The 23,307-nt window shown below is 41.2% G+C and overlaps 1 protein-coding gene across 1 annotated transcript in view; it reads right to left on the bottom strand.

The window, feature by feature from the left end:
• PLEKHM3 (pleckstrin homology domain containing M3) overlaps positions 1 to 23,307 on the bottom strand; it is a 209,493-nt gene that overhangs the window by 141,401 nt on the left and 44,785 nt on the right. The window contains exon 3 of the mRNA XM_003925603.4: positions 19,331 to 20,266. Coding sequence (XP_003925652.2) covers positions 19,331 to 20,266 — 936 coding nt within the window. The remainder of the gene's footprint in view (positions 1 to 19,330; positions 20,267 to 23,307) is intronic.

Raw genomic sequence — 23,307 nt, 5'->3', positions numbered from 1 at the left:
ATACAGAGGTCTCAGATTATAAAATATTATGTGGTGGCCAGGTGCAGTGGCTCACATCTGTAATCCCAGCACTTTGGGAGGCCAAGGTGGGTGAATCACCAAGGTCAGGAGTTCAAGATGAGCCTGGCCAACATAGTGAAACCTCACTTCTACTAAAAATACTAAAAACTAGCTGGGTGTGGTGGCAGGTGCCTATAATCTCAGCTTCTTGAAAGGCTGAGGCAGGAGAATTGCTTGAACCTGGGAGATGGAGGTTGCAGTGAGCCAAGAATGTGCCACTGCAGTTTAGCCTAGGTGACAGAGCAAGACTCTGTCTGAAAAAAAAAACAAAAACAAAAAAAATTATGTGGTATGAAATAATAAACATCTATTTCAGCAAAAGACATTTATTAATTTATAAAGAAGTAAGAAAAAGCTGGATGAAGAAAAGAAGACATAGTTGGTAGGCCTTGGCCTTTGGGTTCTCAACCAGGGGAGACTGTGGTCTGAACAGGGGATATCTATAAGGTCCACAGACATTTTTGGTAGGGTGAGTGGGTGAGCTACTGATATCTTGTGGATGAAGGCAAGAACACTGCTAACCGTCCTACAATGTACAAGACATCCCTACACAACAAAGAAGTATCTGGCCCAATATGTCTATAGTGGCACTGTTGGAAAAACCCTGACAACAGAAAGACAAGAGGGCAAAATAAGAGATCAGTATACTAGGCCAGGCATGGTGGCTCACGCCTACACTCCCAGCACTTCGGGAGGCCGAGGCAGGTATTTCACGAGGTCAGGAGATCGAGACCATCCTAGCTAGCACAGTGAAACCTGGTATCTACTAAAAATAGAGAAAATTAACCAGGCATGATGGCGTGCGCCTGTAGTCCCAGCTACTTGGGAGGCTGAGGCAGGAGAATAACTTGAACCCGGGAGGCAGAGGTTGCAGTGAGCCAAGATCATGCCATTGCACTCCAGCCTGGGTGCAGAGTGAGACCTCGTCTCAAAAAAAAAAAAAAAAAAAAAAAAAAGAGAGATCAGTATATTGATCCTACTTAATCATTTTTCTCTGCCAGCAATGCATATACCATCTATTAGTGGGAGGAGGAAAAGCCCTTTCACCAGTTCTACTTTTACCTTAAAAAATAATTCATGCTGGTAGGTTAAAGTAGTGCCATGAAAACGAGGCACTACCATCTACTAGACTACCTGCTAGTAACCTGCTCCAAGCTTGGCTCTTTTCTTCACAAATTCATCTTGGTGAAACACAGCTCACCAAGGACTCTTACCTGAAAAACAAGCGCCTAGATAGGGCTCAGCTAAGCCGATGATTTCAGACATGAAAGCTGCTAGTGGTGGATGGAAAAAATGCTTCTTGTCACAGTTGATCTCCCTCTTTCTCCATCAGTTTTATCTTAAACATGGGCCTACGAGGCATCTGTATACATTCTCCTGCAATCCCAGACAGGGAGGCAAGGTCAACCTCACCATCCTTGAAATAAGGCAAATGCTACGCTGGGCTACTTGGAATACTGAGAGCTTCAGGGGAAAATGCCTAATTAAATAAATTGTCTTGACTGGATGCGGTGGCTCATGCCTGTAATCCCAGCACTTTGGGAGGCTGAGGTGGGCAGATAACTTAAGGTCAGGAGTTCGAGACCGGCCTGGCCCACATGATGAAACTAAAAATATGTGTCTACTAAAAATATAAAAATTAGCCAGGCATGGTGGCACAAGCCTATAATTCCAGCTACTAGGGAGACTGAAGCAGGAAAATCGCTTGAGCCCATGAGGCAGAGGTTGCAGTGAGCTGAAATTGTACCACTACACTCCAGCCTGGGCAACAGAGTGAGTGAGACTCCATCTCAAAAAATAATAATAAAAATAAAATAAAATAAATAAACTATCTTACTGGAATGTTTCCCTGAATCAGTGACAAGCCATATTAAAACCTGAGACAAAATGAGAAATGAGGAATTCTAATCCTGTCTCTAGTTAAGCTTTTATATTTTGTTCATCATGGATTGTTTGCATTAATTTTGATTTTTAAAGAATATCATATTATTTAAAAAATCTTCATTACTAAGGGTTTTTTGGAACTTCCTTAAATTCTATACCCAAAGAACATGCCTCACTCACCTTACCCTAGTTCCAGTCCCTTTCTGAACACTTTTGCCTCATAGAGAATCCAATGTGTGCTCCACTTACGATTTCTACAGTGATTTCCCCTGGTATTTAGCATTATATTAAACCACTGCTAACTCTCTTTTGCGATTCCCCAGCTACATCTCTCTTTTATGATTGCTTCAAAAGGCCAAGAACCTCCTATTGGCTTACAGGTTGGGGGGTTACCTGAAAAGCAAGCTGTCTTTTCTTACTGTTTCTGGAACTTGTTTTCTCCTGCTTGGATTCATAAGTCGCTTCTTACATCAGCCTCCCCCCCTCTGTAGCTTCTATCACACACAGTGTCCCACCAGCTTTCCCTCTGACTTCTCTTTCACGTCACTCCCCACTCCTAATGCCTGCTTCTCTTTCCTCATATTTTATGAGAGTCTCATCTCTTTGAACTTTACAGTATCTTAAAACAAAACCTGTCCTCTTCTTTGCTAAAACCTCCTAAAAAATCCCGACAGCATTTCTTAGAGTAATTCTACTGGAGCTATTTTGGTAATGATAACAATTTGATAAAATTAAAGTCATCAGAGTGGATCCAAGTAGTGCTAGGAACAGTCTCAAAGTCAAAAAGATTACTTTCATCAGCTTCCTTTAAATCCACGATTGAATTTCTCCATTTTCACCCCAACCAAATTCTTTATGGTGTGCAAGATTCAGGGGCTGCCTTGGTCTATTTTCTTTTCCTTTATTCTTTTCTCTTTTGCCTTCTTTCCAGGTTTTTCTCTCTCTCTAGAAGCACATGTTTGTGACTACCTCCAAAGCTAATCTTTTTTTTTTTTTTTTTGAGACGGAGTTTCGCTCTTGTTACCCAGGCTGGAGTGCAATGGCGTGATCTCGGCTCACCACAACCTCTGCCTCCTGGGTTCAAGCAATTCTCCTGCCTCAGCCTGCTGAGTAACTGGGATTACAGGCATGTGCCACCACGCCCAGCTAATGTTTTGTATTTTTTGTAGAGACGGGGTTTCATCATGTTGACCAGGATGGTCTCGATCTCTCGACCTCGTGATCCACCCGCCTCGGCCTCCCAAAGTGCTGGGATTACAGGCTTGAACCACCACGCCCGGCCAAAGCTAATCTTTTAACTATACATTTAGTATTTGCAGATAAGCTATTTGTATCAGTGGAAAATTCCTATTGTCTGGAACTCCTGCTGCCATTTGAAAAGAATTCCCTAGAGTAATATTCCTAGCTTCTCTCCCCATCCCTTGTCCAGTCCTCCTCACAGATGGAGAAATTAGGTATCTGACTGCTGAGTTGAGAAGAAGGACCCTGGTATGCTCAGCTTGCCTTCAGGAAGCGGGTTTCTGTCTGCTGTATTAAGAGGACATCATGGTGTTCAGAACTCCAGCTGTGGTCAGGTGAGTAAGTCCATCTAATTTAGGGGTCCACTCTGTAATAATAAATGTGATCTATAAGCAATATATGCTATATTTTAATCTCCATCTTCCTGTCTCTTGGCATGAGAAAGAAGAGGTATTATTTATTTATTAACACTGTAAAACTCCTGCAAGGATGATGGCTCACACAGACAGCATCTAATAATGGGAGTGGAGAGGAAAGGGAAAGGCACTCAGATGCATGTCAGTGGGTGACATTATTGAGAGATAAAGATCACACAGGAAAGCTGGGCTGAAGGGGCTGCCTGGAACCTTTAGCATTATCAGGAACCTTTTACTCAAGTTAAAACTCCCTATCCTAACAATGGATGAGAAACATCATCTTCCCAAAGGTTTTCCATCCATTATTAGGCCATAATAAGACTTCTCTTTATCTAAGAGATCATTTGGAGAGCCTCCCTATGGTTTCTGGAAAAAAACTGCAGTGATGTGCTAATTACTGAATTAGGATATGTCACTTTTGGTTCAACTGATATTTTGTAACATTTGAATTGTACATAGTCAAGACAGTTTAATCTTCCCTCAAAATAGAGTGTTGAAGAGGCTGACCCACAAGACTGTGAAAAGGCTGGCTCGGGGCCATATAATAAATCAGTGGCAGGGCTATAAACAGAAGACCAAGCTCTTGTGCTCCTAATTTATTACTTATCCCACTGAGTGTGGATGCCTCTCAGCCACCACATCAAGTGTGTCTATTATTTTGCCTGGTCTTTAAAAGCCTAGGACTCAAGAAAAACATCTTTATTGATGAAGATAGAGAAGGAGACCAAGACTCAAACTAAGCCCTCTCTGTCAGAGGTACAAGTCTGCTGATTTAAAAGAAGTAATTTTCAGCAAAGTTTTTGGTTCAGTGCTCCATGATTTACTTACTTTATTGAAAAAATATTGGTAAGACACAATCCTTAGTACACTGGTCTATACCTGGTTAGAATGTTTTTTCAATCTTTTGGAAATTGATACAAACCCATATGTCTTAGGTTTTAGAATCCTAGTTTCCTTCTGGAAGTGGTATATGGTAAGTACCACATTTTTTTTTTTTCAGTTAAAGGTAATAAACGAAATCAATTTTGTGGTTACTTTTATATCCATTTAAGAAAGAAACACACTCTATTTTTAGCCAGAATTTAAGAGTGGTATCTGGGTTAGACAGTGGGGATCAGAGTCACTGAATGTGCCTGCCCATTGTCCCACCACCCTGAGTTGGGGCTCTGAGAAAGCTGCAGACAGGCTGAGCCGCCCAGAGCTGGTCAGTCTGCTTCTGAAGCTGCTTCGTCCCAGAAGTACCCAAAAAGATACCACCGAAATCTCCCTTTCCCAAGTGGATGCTGTCAGTGTTAGAAGTAGCTGACTGGAAATGAGGAAACAGGGCAAGTGGGCCAAAAGCTTCCTCATTCCCTAGTGGGAAATCACATATATCATTCACCCTTCTTTTATCCAGGTTCCATTTTTGCTGTGGAAATGTCCCATTCAATGTCTCGGGCTACTGTATAACAATTTTTCTAGTCTTTGTCCCTGATCTCTGGCAGGGAGCTTCTAAAAGCCTTGGAATTTCCCCAAATGATATAAATAACTCATTATTCACAAGCCCCTAAGATCATACCTGAGTTTATGCTATTGAATCACGGTGGGCCACTAAATAGCTTCAGGATGGGGAGTGGTCAACAGAAAGATCAACCATGAGATTGGAGGGTTGGAACTTTGAGCCAGCCTGACCTCCAGGAAGGGGAAGGGGGCTGGATATTAAGTTCAGTTGCATGGCCAATGATTCAATCCATCATGCCTACATAATGAAGTCCCAGTAAAAACTCAGGACACTGAAGCTCAGAGGAGCTTGATGATCATTATCAGTTTGATGACTCCCACCTAGGATTCCTAGAAAAGATGGTGAAAGCAGGAAACCTAATGGTGGGTGTGGGGATGGCAGTTCAAGCATTACAGTGAAGAGAATCTGATAGGTCCTAAGTCAGTGTTCTTGAGAAAGTAACATATAAGGTAGTGGCCTGAAGAATGAGCTGGGGGTCACGCTGGGGATGACAATATTCTGAGGCAACTCCACACGCAAAAGATCTGAGGTGGGTGAGCAGAGAGTGGTGCATCTGAGGAACAGAAGAAAGCCTATGTGACTGGAACAGTGTGTGAGGGAAAGAGTGGCATGAAGGCAAGAGCTGAAACTGATGAGGTGGGCAGCGTCATTAAGGATGCTGGTCTTCATGCCAAAAGAATTGGGAGGCCACTGAAGAATTGTAAAGAGAGGAGTACCAGGGGTCAATCTGAATTTTAATATGATCACACTTACTGCAGTTGAAACAAGATTTAGAAAAAGTCACAATAAAAGCAGGAAAACTGGTTAGAAGGCCACTGTGGTCATCTTGGTGAAAGATGACCCAGTTGCAGCAAATAAAGTGAGGGAGGTAAAGGTGATCTCAAAACTCAAATACCAACTATGTTTACCAAGTATAAAATAAAAATTAGGCATGACATTAGGATGTATTAAAAAGGAAGCTGGAGGCCAGGCGCAGGGGTTCACGCCTGTAATCCCAGCACTTTGGGAGGCCTTGGCGGGTGGATCACCTGTCAGGAGTTCAAGAGCAGCCCGACCAACATGGATAGGCACCATCTCTAATAAAAATATAAAAAAGTTAGCTGGGCGGGGTGGCACATGCCTGTAATCCCAGCCGCTCCGGAGGCTGAAGCAGGAGAATCATTTGAACCTGGGAGGGGAAGGTTGCGGTGAACCGAGATGGTGCCATTGCACTCCAGCCTGAGCAATAAGAGCGAGACTTTTGTCACAAAACAAAATAAAATAAAATAAAATAAAATGAAATAAAATGGAAGCTGGAATATATGTAAAGAATTTGGGTCAACTCCTTCCTTTCTTTCTATTCACTACCAGGTAGACCCTGTCAGAACATCACTGACATTTCCAGAATGGAAGGAAAACATGGAAACCTGGAGATGTTTCAGGCGATTGAAATCACAATGGCTAAAATACTGAACATATGTAAAATAAATAGTTAAAGTAAATGTGCCTATATAAACTAGAGAAAACTGAAGTATGGCTTGACTCATTCACTAAGAACATCCTATGGGCTAAACTACTGTTTCTCAAACTTTGTATGCACTCAAATCAACAGGAAAGCTTGTTAAAAAGTCCCAGAGATTCTGACTTCAGCAGGTCCCAGGAAGGGTCTAGCCATCCCTACCCAAATCACACTCATGATTCTGACGCAAATGGTACTTAAATCACACTTTGAGAGATCCCGGTGTTGACACACTGGTGCTGGGGCCCTGCACTCACAAAAGTGAAACACAAAGTCACAGGTCCATGACAGGAGTCCCCGAGAGTGGAGGGAGGGAGACTGCAAAGGAGAAATGTTCGACTATATCCAGAGCATTAGAATTAGGGGTGGAAGGCCGGGTGTGGTGGCTCACGCCTGTAATCCCAGCACTTTGGGAGGCCGAGGCGGGTGGATCACAAGGTCAAGAGATCGAGACCATCCTGGTCAACATGGTGAAACCCCATCTCTACTAAAAATACAAAAAATTAGCTAGGCATGGTGGCACATTCCTGTAATCCCAGCTACTCAGGAGGCTGAGGCAGGAGAATTGCCTGAACCCAGGAGGCGGAGGTTGCGGTGAGCCGAGATCGCGCCATTGAATTCCAGCCTGGGTAACAAGAGCGAAACTCTGTCTGAAAAAAAAGGAATTAGGGGTGGAGGGGAGGGCAGTCTATAAAGTGTTGCAAAAAAGTCTTTAGGGGTGTAAAATATTTTTCACACCCAGAAGTCTTCAACAAAGTACAATGCAAAACCGTAATCAACATGGTCAAACACCAGCTGTCATCCTGATCTCAAGGCTCACTGCTTTTCAGGCTTGCTCCATTTTTCATCTAAAAAAAGGGAAGGAGTTTCATGTTCTTTGTTTTTTTTATTAATGTAATTTAATTAAAACTCTTTTATGTTAACATATTTCAAGGTATAAAGATGTACAGCCGTACATGCTGGCATATATCCTACTGCAAAATTAACCTGTACTTTACCCCCACACCTCAATTTCTGGGACTGTGTATGGTCCAAGTTTGCTGAATGTACAAATGATTAGATGAAAATATTAGTGCAAGAAATAAATTGGTACTGCTATATTACTAGATTTCCTTACTTAGTGATACTTTAAAATGGCAAGTTTTTCACTTAAGTATGTTTTTGCCTTTAGGGAGTATAATAGATTTTAGAATATCTCTCAAGTAGCTTTTATTCTTAGGTCCATGAAAAGCTTAGTTTTTCAAGGAACTTAGCTAGAAATTAAGGAGAATCTTAACCTATCCAATTCTATCTTAAAACCGTACCTACATCAGTTTCTCTCCCAGTTAAAGGTCAGTAAATAAAAACTTTGAAGTCAATGTGGAATCCAATGGTACATTAACACTTTCTTTAGAAGTTACGCCGGAAATGAACACATGATGAGAACAATGTTAACCAAAAAGGAAGCTACAAAAAGGGACAAGAACTTTCCAGACCAAAGTATAGCAACAAAGACTAGGAGAAATGAACGGCTTAAAAAAAAAAAAAAAAAAAAAAAAAAACGACAGCACAGCTATGGCCTATGAAGTTCAGGAAGGTCCATCAAAAGATCTATATCTTCTGAAATTCAAAATGATTTTATTCTTCTGAAACATATCAAAGACCAACATGTGACTTCTATGATGAGAATACCAGGAATAAATCAAAAAAGCAAATTTATATCCTATAAAATCAAAGGGCCTACTTATATAAAGTGATCAAATCTCTTTGAATTTTAGGATATGAAATAGTTTAAAACACAAATTATATAACATTCTTTTTCCATAGACTCACATTACTACTTCAGTATGTATTCATGTTCTTCTTATACATTTATTTTTATTTAAAATTATTTCCTGGCCTAGAAATTTAGACTGCAAAAAGTAATTTATTTAATGATAGACATCAGAGTCAGGAAAAGAATTCCTATCTCCTGTCTCCTTAGTCAATTGATATTTCTACTAGTTTAAGTTCTCTTCCCCAAAGGAAAAAGATATTACTTATTAAATAAGGTTTAAACGAAGGACCACATTAATCTCATTTTCTCTTACCCTCTATAGACATTCAAAGAATGATAAAATAAGAGATAAAAGGAAACACACAGAGCAAAGCCAGTCCCTCTAAAATACGCCAGACAGAGGTGGAAGAGTTAGAAGGAAAGTCTAAGCCCTTTGAGTTCAACTGTGTGTTATACTTATTACTTATTTATTTGTCTGCTTCCAGTTTTCAGATTCTGTAAGGACACAAAATAAGATTGCCTTGTTTACTCTGCAGAAAGCATAGTGCTTAGCACATAGTAAGGCTTTTATAAACGTTTGCAGAAAGGCTGAATGAATAAATCTCTATCTTGCAGATGAGAGAACTCTAAACCAGAAAAGTTAAATGACTTGCCTTGAGGTCAAAATTCCAGTTTTTCCAGTCTCATTGGTCAGGCCTCTTGCCATTCTACTCAATTTCACCTATGGCCATCAAGTTTTCTTAAATAAGAGAAAATCCAATCCACTTTAGATATTTTTGTTACCTTGGACCAACGGGATTACACGTAGTAGTCTCTTTTTTCCTCTAAGTGACAGCCTTCAAATATGAGGGGACACTATGTATGTCTTCCCTATTCTGGGTTATATTGATTTGCATGCTATGGCTTTTACTTCATTCACTACCCCACATCAATAGATGTGGATGTGTATTCTTAAAGAACAGCATACATAACTGGTTTCCAGGTATGGTCTGGCCAGGGCAGAATGCAGTGAGAATATTATCTTTTCTTTCTAGACCTGTTTTGTAAATGCTTTTCTTTTCTTTTTCCTTTTTGTCTTTTTTTTTTTAAAAGACAGCATCTCACTCTGTCATCCAGGCTGAAGTACAGTGTCATGATCATAGCTCACTGCAGCCTAGAACTCCTGGGCTCATGCAATCCTTTTACCTCAGTCTTCTGCATAGCTGGGGACTACAGGCATCAGCCACCATGCTAGGCATTTTTTTTTTTTTTTTTTTTTTGGTGGAGACAGGGTTTTGCATGTTGCTCAGGCTGGTCACAAACTCCTGGCCTCAAGCAATCCTCCCACATCAGCCTCCCAAAGTCAGGAGATTATCGGCGTGGGCTACTGCACCAGTCTTGTAAATGCTTTTCACGTAAACACAGCAACAGAAACGCTGGCTTCACAGCTACCCCATTTGTATGCCCATACGGGCTGCTGTTAGCTCAGGTGTTCTCTACCTTCTATCTTTGTGGTTAATTTTCTGAATATAAGTAGAGGGCTATTTCTTCCTACCAAATCTTGTTTGTTTTGATCCATCCTCTAGGTTATGTTTCAGAATCTCAATTCTGTCATTCAACATATTAGCTCTCCAAAATAGTTTTATGATAGCTGCAAATTTGATAAGTATGCCTATGATATCGTTATCTAGATAATTACAGTTGTAAGTGGGCAAATACCATTAGGTTGGTGCAAAAGTACTTGCGGTTTTTGCCATTAAAAGTAAGGGCGAGAACTGCAATTACTTTTGCACAAACCTAGTAGTAACAGCTAGCCTTATATGACACTTACTATGTGCCAGGTAGCGTTCTAAGTCCTTTAACGCAATTTATTCTCACTACAAACTAATAAGGTGGATGTGACTATTTCCTTACATCTGATGAAACAGTGGAGGTACAGAGAGGTTAAGTAGTTTACCTAGGGGCACACAGGTTGTGAGTAGAACTGGAAACCCAAGCAGTCGGCTCCAGAACCCTTGTTCTTAATTACTAAATTATGCTGCTTTTCATTATTATTGTGTACCTTTACTGACAAACTTCTAGACTAAAAGGGAACCATCGGACAACAATACTAGAGTAAAACTGTCAATTATTCTGAAAACAATGCATATAACTTGGGTTATCAGAGATTGTAGTAAGTGCATTGTTTTGAGGGCTTTGCCAAATGATTTCCTGAACACTAAGTGCTATATAACATGCACCTGACCCACTTATCTAGTATTCGTCAATTCCTTTTGTGCACCCTCAGTCAGACTATAAAATCCTGGGAGTTACAGAACACAACTACACTTCTCTTATATCTCCCAGAGCACCTGCTACATAATGAACACACACAGAAAGTTTTGTCTTTGACGGATGGTAGCAAAAGCCAAGAAGATTTTCCCTGAGTTAAATTCTGAGGGAACTGAGGACAAAGTTTAAAGTGGGGTTAGGGGTAGGGAGCTGCTTTAGCTCTTTAGCTTTCAAATTCTCTAGAACAGATTCCCTGACATGAGCAGAGACAGGAATGTAATAGTCTCCAAGCCACTGACCATGATGGCTTGACCCTTGGTCACCCTGTCCCATTCTTCTGCTCACCACCTTCAAGCCCTCCACAGCCTTAGGGCATTGGGTGTTTCTATAAGTATTTGGAGAGGACAGCCTGCACCTCATTCTTAGTTGCATATCCCAAGGTGCTTGTCAGAGTGAGTGTAGCACACAAGAGGGGTTTAATAAATGCTTCTTGAAAAGAACCCCCAACTAAAACTCCACTTAAGGATTTTACTATAAGCAACCCCTCCATGGTTATATTCAAAGTTGGAAAAATAAAATTTAGCCCTTTATTGCACACAAATACCGAGGGATTTCTCCTCTGGAAGACAACAATCCAAAACACTCAGTAAGAAAATGACTTGGGCAATACAACATGAGAAGGCAACATTGCGCTCAACAATTCTCACATATCCAAGCTGTTTATGTCTGGGGTGGGGCATATCTAAATTTTCCTTTGTTGTCTTTTCCTCCCCCAGTTGGCTGCATACCTATTCCCTAACTCTAAAAGTCTTCACCTTATTACCTCCAAGTGGAAGATAAATTTGAAAATAGTAGTAAAAATAGTAATTGGAGATATCAAGGAAAGTCCATTTCTTTTTATTTCCATTCTCATTTCCTTAGAAGATCTGGCACTTTGCCTACTAAAGAACCCCCCAGCTTTTCACATGGGAATAAAAACAGATTTTGGCTACTTTAGAACTTCTTGTTTTTCAAGAGCATAATACACAATCCCTTCTGGGCACTTAGTAACCAACGGATCTTTCTTTACCTAAACTCACAGGCATAGTAAGTTCCCAAATTTGATTTTCCTTTTTCTTAAGAATTGTTATTCTACCTACATGATTTACCCAGAGGCCAATAAGTAACTAACTAGGTCCAACCCAGAAATACTTACTTCCAGACTGGCAGCCATTTAATGAGTAATTAACCACCCCATACTTTCTATCAAGGATGCTTGTATTGCTAGGGTAAAGGTATTCTTTATGTCTAAATGATGCCATAAAACAGGCCTTTGCCAGAAATACGCCTTCATTTATCACAAGAAATGCCATGTGGTATTAGCAAGGTCGATAATGTTTGTTTAATATATTTTGCTTTCATAGGAGCTTAAAATGATTTGTTTTTGCAGCTGTAACGGAGTTAAATTAGGGATTCAGCTTCAGCTTAGCTAGTTGAGCATATATAACTAGGAGCTATTAATTATCTGCCTAGAGTCCTTTGGTCATCTTCCCACAACTTACAGTATCCTTGGAGGACTAAGTTACACTACAAGCAGCCAGATTTTATCCTCAAATAATTAATCTTGACTTCTTGGTTACTAAGGAGAGGATAAAAATTTGAGTTTTTATTTCTTATTCCACAACTCCCCCACTAAACATATAAATGTTATTAGTGCATAGATTTTTCTAAAGTTGAGCAAGGAATTTAAGAGAAAGACTTAGTGCAATGGCGAGTTTCAGACATCTGTTCCCACAAATAAAAAACTAAAAAGCACAACTTTTCTGATTAAAGCACCAATAATTAGCCCCCTTCCCTTTTTCTTTCTTCTCATACTGCTGTTCAGGCTTAAACAGAGTATGGGGAGAGGAAGTTAGCTATGAAGATAAACTTGTCAAAAGCCTGCATGACAATTCTAATTGCCCTCTACCTGTTTGTGAATGTTGGCTGGGAGCAACCGCTGAAAAGCTGGGAGGGGTGCGGTGAGGGGGGGCTCGGGAAGCAGGGAAGAAAATGAGGCAGGGGAGAGAAGAGGGAGAAGAGGGGAAAGAGGGGGTGGGGTGGGGCAAAGAAAAACTAGAGTGCAATTCAAACAAAAATGAAATTCTCTCTCTCTTTCTTTCTCTCTCTCAAACACACAAAGAGGAAGAAAATGCCGCCCCCCCCCCCATCCCAGGTCCTAACAACATACTTCTTTATCAGAGGTTCATTGTCAATCAATTAGCCCAGGCAGCAGGGGTCTGTGAGGTGGGGGCACCCAGGGAAACAATGGGCAGCCCTGTTGTATTACTATTTAATCACTTTTGCTAAATAAATAGAGCAGCCCCGAGGTGCTGTCATGTCAAGGGAATTTATAACAAAAAAAAACTTCATTTTTCATTGGTCATTACTTTTTTCCCTTCAGGACAAGAGAGGGTTATTACTGTAGCCTTAAGTTCCATCTTTGTGTTTCTTGCCTTTGATTCCCACTCAGACCCTGCCACTTTCTGGCACTAATTTGTCAGGCTGAACAAAGACGGGATTTGTACCTCCTGTAAGGTCTCAATTAGGAATGGCTTCTGCTGCATTATGTGCCATTCAGAGAAGACACAATGCCGGTAATTACAGGAATTTGCACTAAATGGCTGAAGAATTCACAGCAAAACTTCTCCCCACCACCTCTTGGGTTTACCCCTCCCAAGGGTTGGAGGGGAAAAAAGGAAAGCAAAAAAGCTCTTAATGCCAGAGAGACGTAATTACCAACAGCAGTCCCAAGAGGTTAAACAGCAGCCAAGGAGTAAAACCATAAAATCTGACAGAGTGAAAATGGTGCAGGGGGTCCCCTAGGCTCACTGTTTTTCTTGCTATCTTTGGCGTTAACATGTTCGAATTCAGTTCAAAATTGGGAACACTGCCTTACAGTGGGCCATCCAATTTCATCTCCAGATTACAAAACTGTCATATAAGGAACACTTCCAAAGGTGAGCTTTGTCTCCTGTCACTCAGAAATAAGTCCTTGGGCCCTTTTATGATACTACTCAATTGCTAGGTTTCTTGATTGCTGGGAAATTATAGGAAAAATATCTGTGTGTGCTAGTGCCAAGAAAACCATGTATCTATTAAGTGCAAATAGGCAGGTACAGATGTCAAATTCCTAAAGAAAACAGAGCTGCTTAGATAGGAGGAATAAGTTCTAGTGTTCAACAGCACTGTAGGATGACTATAGTTAACAATAATATGTAGTTTCAAATACCTAGAAGATATTAAATGTTCCCGACACAAAGAAATGATAAATGTTTGAGATGATGGATATCCTAATTACCCTGATCTGATCATATACAGAAGTATTGCAATATCACTTTGTACCCCATAAATAGGTATCATAAATATCACTTTGTACCCCATAAATAGGTATCATAAATAGGTATCAATCAAAACTTTTTTTAAAACTAAAAAAAAAAAAAAAAACCCAGAAGCTTTAATCTAATATATATGGCATTTGGTGAATAACCTAATTTAGAATCACATACAGGTATGTACTTCATAAATATTTTAATAAGCTGTATGGTCATTTGTTTTAGCATTACTATAACACAGATTCCCCATTGCCAAACATAGTTTTAAACTTCAACCAGTAATTTCACTGAAGAAGCATGCCTCATTTTCTGCTATAGAGGTGCCCCTGAAAAGCTGTACCACCAATTTAACTGTTCTTAAATACCATTCCCATCATGTGCTTCTCTGCTCAAGAACTTGCTGTGACTTCAGGGTCAAACGTGAAATGTAATCTGAACTGTCTTTATTTTTATGTCAAAAATGACTGAAAATCTGTAATTTCACATAGTTCTACCTGGCACCATCTCTGAGAGTTCTCTAACCCAATGCATGGGCCACACATCTGTAGCAATTGTCACAGCTGCCTTTTGACATTCACTGATGTGATTATTTGATTTGTGTCTTGTCTTCCCTAGTGGACTGCAAATTTCATGAGGGCAAGGACTATGTCTGCCTTCCTGTAGCACCAACCCATCTAGGGTCCAGAAAAAAAAAAAAAAGCATTCACGTTTCTGGGCACACAATAAATGATAGAATGAATGGAAGAACTAAGTTTTCAAATTTCAAAATTTCCAGAAGTAGAACTAGCAAGTGTAAGGCTCATAGAGGTGGGCATAATCATAGTAGGTTCCAGGAACAGCAAGAAGACCACTATGAGGCCAGGCACAGTGGCTTACACCTGTAATCCCAGCACTTTGGGAGGCCGAGGTGGGCGGATCACAAGGTCAGGAGTTCGAGACCAGTCTGACCAACATGGTCAAACCCAGCTCTACTAAAAATACAAAAATTAGCCAGTAATTCCAGCTACTCAAGAGGCTGAGGCAGGAGAATCGCTTGAACCTGGAAGGTGGAGGTTGAAAAAAAAAAAAAAAAAAAAAAAGAGACCACTATGGCTGGGGCTTCCTAAGCTCAGCACAACCCTGGAGCTGCAGAGGAAGCCATGGAATAGTCACACATAATCAGATACAACTATCAAAAATCAAGCACGCATTTAAGAAATACACAGTTATGCATCATATACATTTTTAAAACCATAACCTCAGGCATTTTTGGATAACCATGGTCCATTTTTTCTGCAGGAGCTGTTTAAGTTTTAAAGAAGGATATAGAAAATTCTTCACTTATAGAAAGAATTTAATGAAACAAGGCCAATTGCACTATTTTGTAGATTTAAAAGCCAACATTTGTGGCTCCCTCAAATAGCAAGTAAATGACATCATAATAAAGAGCTACTCTGTGCAATCTTCCACTTTTAAAGTGGAAAATCTTCCACTTTTATTCATCCGAACTATTTAAAGGGGGAAGAACTAAGTAGACATAAAAACTTATAATATAAAGGGGCACACTAAAAGCATGAAATACAGTGAATTAGCCGCTTCTTAAAATAATATATAAAGCCAAAACTCATTAAAAACAATGTGCTGAAGCTTTTGGCATTCTGGAAGGTCGACATGCTATGCCACCAGCTTCTTCACTGAAGGTGTGTTTTTATGAGGATGCAAAGTTAGAAGACATAGGTACAAAAGGAAGCAGCAGCTGGTTTAGATTAACTGTGTTTGTGAGAAACACAGATCAATTTTTAACGTTCCATCTGCTATAATAATCTCTGATTTAATGAACAGCCTCACAGGTAATTTAAAAAACATTCAGAAGTCTGCTTAACACACTTTTGCCTTTTTCTTTTGAGACTCTGCCCCCTACAGGAGATCAGGAAATAAAGTACTCTAACCTAGAAAACCAGAGTTAAGCTGGGTGCGGTGGCTCACGCCTGTAATCCCAGCATTTTGGGAGGCTGAGGTGGGCGGATCACCTGAGGTTGGGACTTGGAGACCAGCCTGACCAACATGGAGAAACCCTATCTCTACTAAAAATACAAAATTAGCCGGGTGTGGTGGCACATGTCTCTAATCCCAGCTACTCAGGAGGCTGAAGCAGGAGAATCACTTGAACCCCGGAGGCAGAGGTTGTGATGAGCCGAAATCGCCATCGCACTCCAGCCTGGGCAACAATAGCAGAACTCCATCTCACCAAAAAAAAAAAAAAAAAAAGGAAAGAAAACCAGACTTTAAGTGCTGATTTGAAAAACAACCTGGTAACCACAAGTATCACAAAGCAACTGAAATGCAGCACTTTCTGAGAGAAGAAGGGGCATATAAATGAAACAGCTTTTCTTTTTTTTGTAATGGGCCACATTATATAAATTAAGACTGACTTCTCCCTGTCCCAAATTAGAAACCTGTCTCTCTCTGCCCCATTCATTAGAACTCTGAACCAAATCATAAAGGTGAAAGTTGAGCAGTGCAAAGTAATTTTAGACTACCTTCCTCCCGATTCCCTACTACTACCCTTACCAAACCTATCCTCCACCAGCCTTAGTGAGCACAAAATTTAGACAGCAAAGGGAGGTATCCTATCATATGGAACCTAACTAAGGCAGCTGCCAGAAAGCTCTATTCCTGCCCCTTATATAATGTTTCCTCCTCTTTTCTACTCAGCTTTCTTCTCCCTCTCTTGCTCACCTTTCTTTTTTTCCTGATTTCACTTCTCCAGCTGCTAGATGTGATGAGCTTGCTGCATGGTACCCTCTACCTACATTTCTCCTTCCTCATGAGTGTCAGAAATGCCGAGCATGGGCAATGCACACTCCATCAGAAGGCAAACTTCTGAGAGGAAGGTGAATTAGGCAATACCTCCTATGAAATATCTGAGGCTTTTCTTCCCTCTTTTACTAGAAAGTTTCTTGATTCAGCTACTCCAATCTCCACATCTTGAGAACTAAGCTGAGCTATTCTTCCTTACTCCAATAATGCAACAGATTTGCTGAGCACATCTGGAATCTAAAGCCATGGAAGTGTACCATAATTCCAGGATGTCCAGAGTAAGCACACAGTAAATTATTATTGAATGCCTGAACTTAAAAATATATGTACTAGTATAAGACACTGAAATGTCAGTGATTTCTATTGTTTTAAAAAACTGCTAAAACTAGTATCTCTTTATTTCAAAACCATTTTCCAAAAGTACTGGGTGACTTAACACAGGTCTTTCACACCTGCAGAAACATACATATAACCTAGCAGAGCTTCTTTTTTTTTTTTTTTTTTTTTGAGACGGAGTTTCGCTCCTGTTACCCAGGCTGGAGTGCAATGGCGCGATCTCGGCTCACTGCAACTTCCGCCTCCTGGGTTCAGGCAATTCTCCTGCCTCAGCCTCCTGAGTAGCTGGGATTACAGGCACGCGCCACCATGCCCGGCTAATTTTTGTATTTTTAGTAGAGACGGGGTTTCACCATGTTGACCAGGATGGTCTCGATCTCTTGACCTCGTGATCCACCCGCCTCAGCCTCCCAAAGTGCTGGGATTACAGGCGTGAGCCACCGCGCCCGGCCTCCTAGCAGAGCTTCTTAACTGGCTCAGCGTCTCTGATCTCTCCAATCCCATCCTGCAAGTTTCTGGTCCACAGTCACTGAGGCCCTTGGGTCAAAACAAGGATGATTCACTCAATCCTCACGTTGGGTAATTTATTTTCCAATAGAAAAGACCAGCATCATAACTAACCTAAGTTCAAAATGTGGGTTTTCAATGTGCCACTCCTACTTGGCTTTTTTCAATACAGGAGCAAGGACAAAATTTCGAATTTGGTTTTGGCTGGTGGTGAGCTTCTTGTTCATTTTTAACAACATACTTAAATCTAATAGACTTGAATTAAAGCCTTCCAAATCAGGTTTCCATTTAAAGCCATTCTCATGATAAATTTAATGTCACAAATTGTGGGGTTTAATGAAAGGAAAACCATTTGATTTAGTTTATGATAGATAGCTAGATTGGGTTCAGTGAGGGTTTTGTTTTGTTTTTTTTGAGATGGAGTCTCGCTCTGTCACTCAGGCTGGAGTGCAGTGATGCGATCATGGCTCACTGCCACCTCTGCCTCCCAGGTTCAAGCAATTCTCTGCCTCAGCCTCCCGAGTAGTTGGGATTATATGCATCCACCAACGCATCTGGCTAATTTTTTGTATTTTTAGTAGAGATGGGGTGTCACCATTTTGGCCAGGCTGGTCTTGAACTCCTGACCTTATGATCCACCTGCCTCAACTTCCTGAAGTGGTGGGATTACAGGTGTGAGCCACCGTGCCTGGCCTTAATGATGTTTTAAAATCTTTTCTTTTTTCTTTTTTTTTTTTAATGGAATCATGTTCTGTTGCCCAGGCTGGAGTGCAGTGGCATGATCTCGATCCTGGCTCACTGCAACCTGTCTCCTGGGTTCAAGCAATTCTCCTGCCTCAGCCTCCCAAGTAGCTGGGATTACAAACATACACCACACGCCTGGTGAATTTTTGCATTTTTAGTAGAGATGGGGTTTCACCATGTTGGCTAGGCTGGTCTTGAACTCCTGACCTCAAGTGATCCACCTACCTTGGCCTCCCACAGTGCTGGAATTTCAGGTATGAGCCACTGTGCCTGGCACAATTTTTTTTTAATTTATTTTACTCTTTTTGGAAAGGTGGAATGGGAGTAGAGGAAGGATGCAGTAATAACCTTTTACAAGGTAAGATTGTTGACCTCAAATTCCACTTTGCATCTCATCCTTATACAGCAGTTCCAGAAGCCCTGAGCTTCCCTACAATGGGCACAGGCCCATTGTGACTCAGCGGTCATCTGCTGAATCATCATCTATCCCGCTTTTAGCTACCTCCACATTTTCTGTCAAGACTGATATTCTAGATTTCACCTTAAGAGGATCTGACAAGGTCAAGATCAATGACAGTTACTGACTGTGGCCATTTTCCTTGCCTAAGGAGTGTTAAGTAGTCAGCTTTGGACTTGAATGTCTCTTATGACATAATTTGTGACATCTATATTCATAGTGACCTTTATTCAAGAAGGCAGAGGGAAAAGAATCACAGCCGACTCAGGAAGCCTAAATTCTAGTCTGGTTAGGCTTTGGCCAAGTGATTTTGATTTAATAGGGTATATCATGGCTGGTTCTATTTAATTCAACGACATGAGATAGGGAGAGATGGATGCTTTAATATAGTGAGCTCCTCGAGGAGAGATGCTTTTTATAAACAGGAGGTAGCTGTGACTAGCACATTAAGGGGATTTTTACAGTGAATTACAATTGTGGGATTCAGGTTTATTCTTTAATGAGCTTTAGGCTGAAAATCTGCTTCATACCTGCACATTTGAAACTCTGAGCAGTGAGTCCTCGTTCCAAAGACAAAGTCGTCAAAATGCTCAGGAAGCTGGTAGTCACAGACTGGCGTTTGTTCTTCCTGAGTTCATGCCCACCCATTTGATCCTTGGGTTTGTTCCTCAGTGTGACTTGCAGGTTTTGCTCTGAACTCCTCGCTGTATTGGCAGCTGTCTTCAGAGCCTCCATCCATTCCTGAGCCCTCTGCCGGGTCTCAGCTCGGAGGCGAAGGACATCCTGGGGAAAAATGACTTGAAAGCAAGAGTCGCAGCCATCCAGATTGTCTATCTGGACTGCCAGACACACGTCCACGTTGTAGCTCAACAGTGGATCCTCGTCTAGCTTGCCAGGCTGAAAAGCCATAAGGTAGGCCCTGCTCAGCACAAACGTAAATGCCTTCCAGTTGTTCTGAACAGTCAGCCTGTAAAGAGTTCCTGATTTGAGGATGTTCTGGTACTGTTTGGGGCTATCCAGGACAGGGGACGGTGGCAGCAGCCCACTGGCTTTCTTCTGTAAACAATGATTCTGTGTATAGTCATCATGATGGCCAAGCCCTGGTGAGATTCTCAGCTCATTCTGCCGCCCCATGTAACCAGGCACAGCAGCATGTACGACTTCCCAAAGCTTCTGCCCCCAGTCCAAAGCCTCCCATGGTGACTCTGCCTTTAGCTGTAGCTGAGTGTTGTCATATAGAACTGTATCCACCATCCTGGCCTCCAGGTTGCCTAAAACAGATATGCTCTGGAAGTGTGAAAGCTGGTACGTGGCATAGAGGTTTTGATTCCCACTGCTGTCGAGGCTGTAGAAGTATAAGTTGTAAGGTGAAAGTTCTGCGTAACAGCTTTGCCAGTAACTGTCATGGTCCTTTCTAACCTCCAGGTAACCCTTCTTTAGGATGTTTGGGAATGTCTGCTTGTGTTCTAGAAAGAAAAAGAGAGGCAAAGTATTCATTAGAATTAGTTATAAGAAGGCAGGCACAAGAAACCAAACAGATCAGGGATTGACAGTCTTCTGGTTCAAATTAAACAAAGTAAAAGTAGTAAAATCCCAAGATGGTACCTAACTGGCAAAAAGTAGCTGGGGAAATCTCACTTCTAAAAACTTTAACTAGGAGGTTGGGTGTGGTGGCGCATGCTTCTAATCCCAGCATTTTGGGAGGCCAAGTTAGGGGGGAATTTCTTGAACCCAGGAGTTCGAGACCAGCCAGGCAACATAGTGAGAACCCATCTTTACAAAAGTTTTAAAAATTAGTTGGGTATGGTGGCACATGCCTGTAGTCCTAGCTACTCAAGAGGCTGAGGTAAGAGGATTGCTTCAGCCTGGAAGTTGGGGCTGCAGTGAGCTATAATCATGCCGCTACACTCTAGCCTGAGTGACACACAAGACCCTGCCTTAAAAATAAAATAAAAATAAAAACTTGAACTAGGGTGGAATCACAAGTACAAGAGTAACCATGTGGCATGGAACATGCAACAACAATGTGACACGCAGAGTCTGTGTGAAAAACAGAAATACTGGAATAATTGTGACTAGCTGTGCCTTATGAATCTAGGAACCAATCACACTTTGCCAGGGTTCCATGTTTTCTAGGTAACATTCTACTAAGTTGGTGCAAAAGCTATTGCGGTTTTTACCATTAGTGATAAAAACCGCAATAACTTTTGCAGCAACCTAACAGTACCAAATACACAAGAGAGAACATGCCTTCTGCCACAGGACCTAACTCCCTGCTAACACTCTTATCTTTCATCAGGTTGGTAAAGCGAGGCAGGGTCAATGGATAGGAGAGAGCATAAAATGTGCTGCTCACAAACTCATTTCTCAGATACCTTCTGCAGCCCTCAAGGCCAGTTCATGGGCCTTCTGTGTAGTTAACCAGAGTTCCAGGCTTGTCCCAACTAGCTCACTTTTTAGGTCTCTGCTTAGATGCAGTTTTCTCTCTGAGCCTGACCGTGTATATGCTGTCCCCTGAGCTTGCAATGTTCCTTGCAAAGGCTTCAATCAGCAATTGTACACTTACCCTTTTCAGAAAGAAAGTCTGTCCTGATTCTCCCAACGTCGCCTAGACACGTGCATGCATGCCTGAGTCACTATCAGGTATTGCTACTAAATCATTCTTCTATCATGGGCTCTTGTCAGGCTGTATTATAATAGCTTATTTACATGTCTGAACAAATAAAATAAGTCTTGCAGTTTTTGTTGTTGTTTTTTAAGGCTGTCTTTCCTGCTGGACACTCAGCTCCACTGAGGGCCAGGGTAAGGTCTCTCTTTTCATTCTTAGACCACAGCACATTGAACATTGCCTTGTACATAGTAGGTGTACTCGCTGAATTAGAAATAAATAAAGCACCTAGCAAAATGCTCACCAAATAGTAGGTATAATTCCCCTCCTATCTTCTTTTCTCCCTTCCCCTCTAGTCATGTAATCTGTAATCAATGACTAGCTGCAATATATACTAGCTTAGTACTTAATAAAAGAGGACTATCACTTGAGAGATTTCTGGACATTTTTATCAGACATGAAAATGACACCCATGTGAGAGATGTCAATCTCTTCCCTGGTAGAGATTTTTCTCAATCTCTTTGCCCACACGCATTGGAGACAATCATAAAGTAATTGAGTCATTCCCTAAAGAAGATAAATTATACTGCCAAAGGGTATGATTTCTGCTTTTGGCTAACGAAAAAAAAAAGAGTAATACAGATCTAGATCTTAAAATAGCAAACCAAAAGAGAAAAGGAGAGAAATGAGGCTGAGAAAAGCCAGTTTTATCTGCTTTACATCTCTGGTCCTGACATTTATTAGTATTTCTATGGTAACTCAAAAGCCATTAATTTCTTGCAACCCACACTAATCCCTTTGTAGAAAGAGATAATGGATGCCTATTTGCAGGTTATCTTTCTCTTCTGATAATGCAATAAGGGAGGCAGTGCTGTTAGCGACACTGCTGCCACCTCTCCTGGTCTCATTTCCATCAAGCACTGATGATAGTTCAATCTTTTCCATAATAAGACTTAAAACTAGGTGTCCCTCTGTCCCCATCCCTCCTGTGACCCAATGGCTCAGCTGAGTCTGCTGAGTAAAATAAAAACCACCTCTCCTGCTTTTAGCTAGGAATTTTCCTCCCCTCTTCTTATCTCCCTGCCAGCGTTTAACAACAGCTCCCAGGAATTAGAAATTCGACTTTAATTGGGCCCAAACCAGCAGCAAGCCTGACTAAAACCTCACTTCTGTCTGACTGTATGAACTAGGGTGGCAGATGCCAGCTTGGGTGGACTGAATGAGAAGGCTGGTGAGGGAATCTTCAAGGTTCCCTCACCTAGATGCAGAATAAGGAGAAATATGCACTGGGTTCCAACATTTTTTCCCTACTCACTAAGCAACGTTTCCTGTCTCTGTTCTGCCACCTCAGCTTCAGTCCTCTTTAAGTGGTACATTAAATTGAAACAGAAAAGAAAAACTGTGAATCCTAGAATCCTAGGAAACTGCCTTTTTTTTTTTTTTTTTTTTGTAGACAGGGTCTTACTCTGTCACCCAAGCTGAAAAGCTGAAGTGCAATGGTGTGATCACGACTCACTGCAGCCTTGACCTCTCAGGTTCAAGCAATCCTCTCACCTCAGCCTCCCAGCCAGTTGGGACTACAGGTACATGCCACTACATCTGGCCACTTTTTGTTTATTTTTTGTAGAGACAGGGTTTCACCATATTGCCCAGGCTAGGGAAATTCTTATAGACTGCTGTTTGTCATGTACTTTCTTGAAAAATAAGAATCAAGAAAAACAGCAAAGGTGATCAGGAAGCTATTTTCTGGGGTGTCCATTCCTCTCTGGAGGACCTGTTTATATCATACCTTATTAACATATTGTGTGTGATATACTATTTATAAATCTGATCACAGAGGACTAGAGAACTACCATTTCTCTTTAATCTCTAACAACTGTTTCTATTGTATCTGAAGTT

Source organism: Saimiri boliviensis, chromosome 5 (assembly GCF_048565385.1).
Source record: "Saimiri boliviensis isolate mSaiBol1 chromosome 5, mSaiBol1.pri, whole genome shotgun sequence".
Lineage (NCBI taxonomy): Eukaryota > Metazoa > Chordata > Mammalia > Primates > Cebidae > Saimiri > Saimiri boliviensis.
The sequence above is the reverse complement of the archived record's forward strand: the minus strand, read 5'-3'. Positions and strand labels throughout refer to the sequence as shown.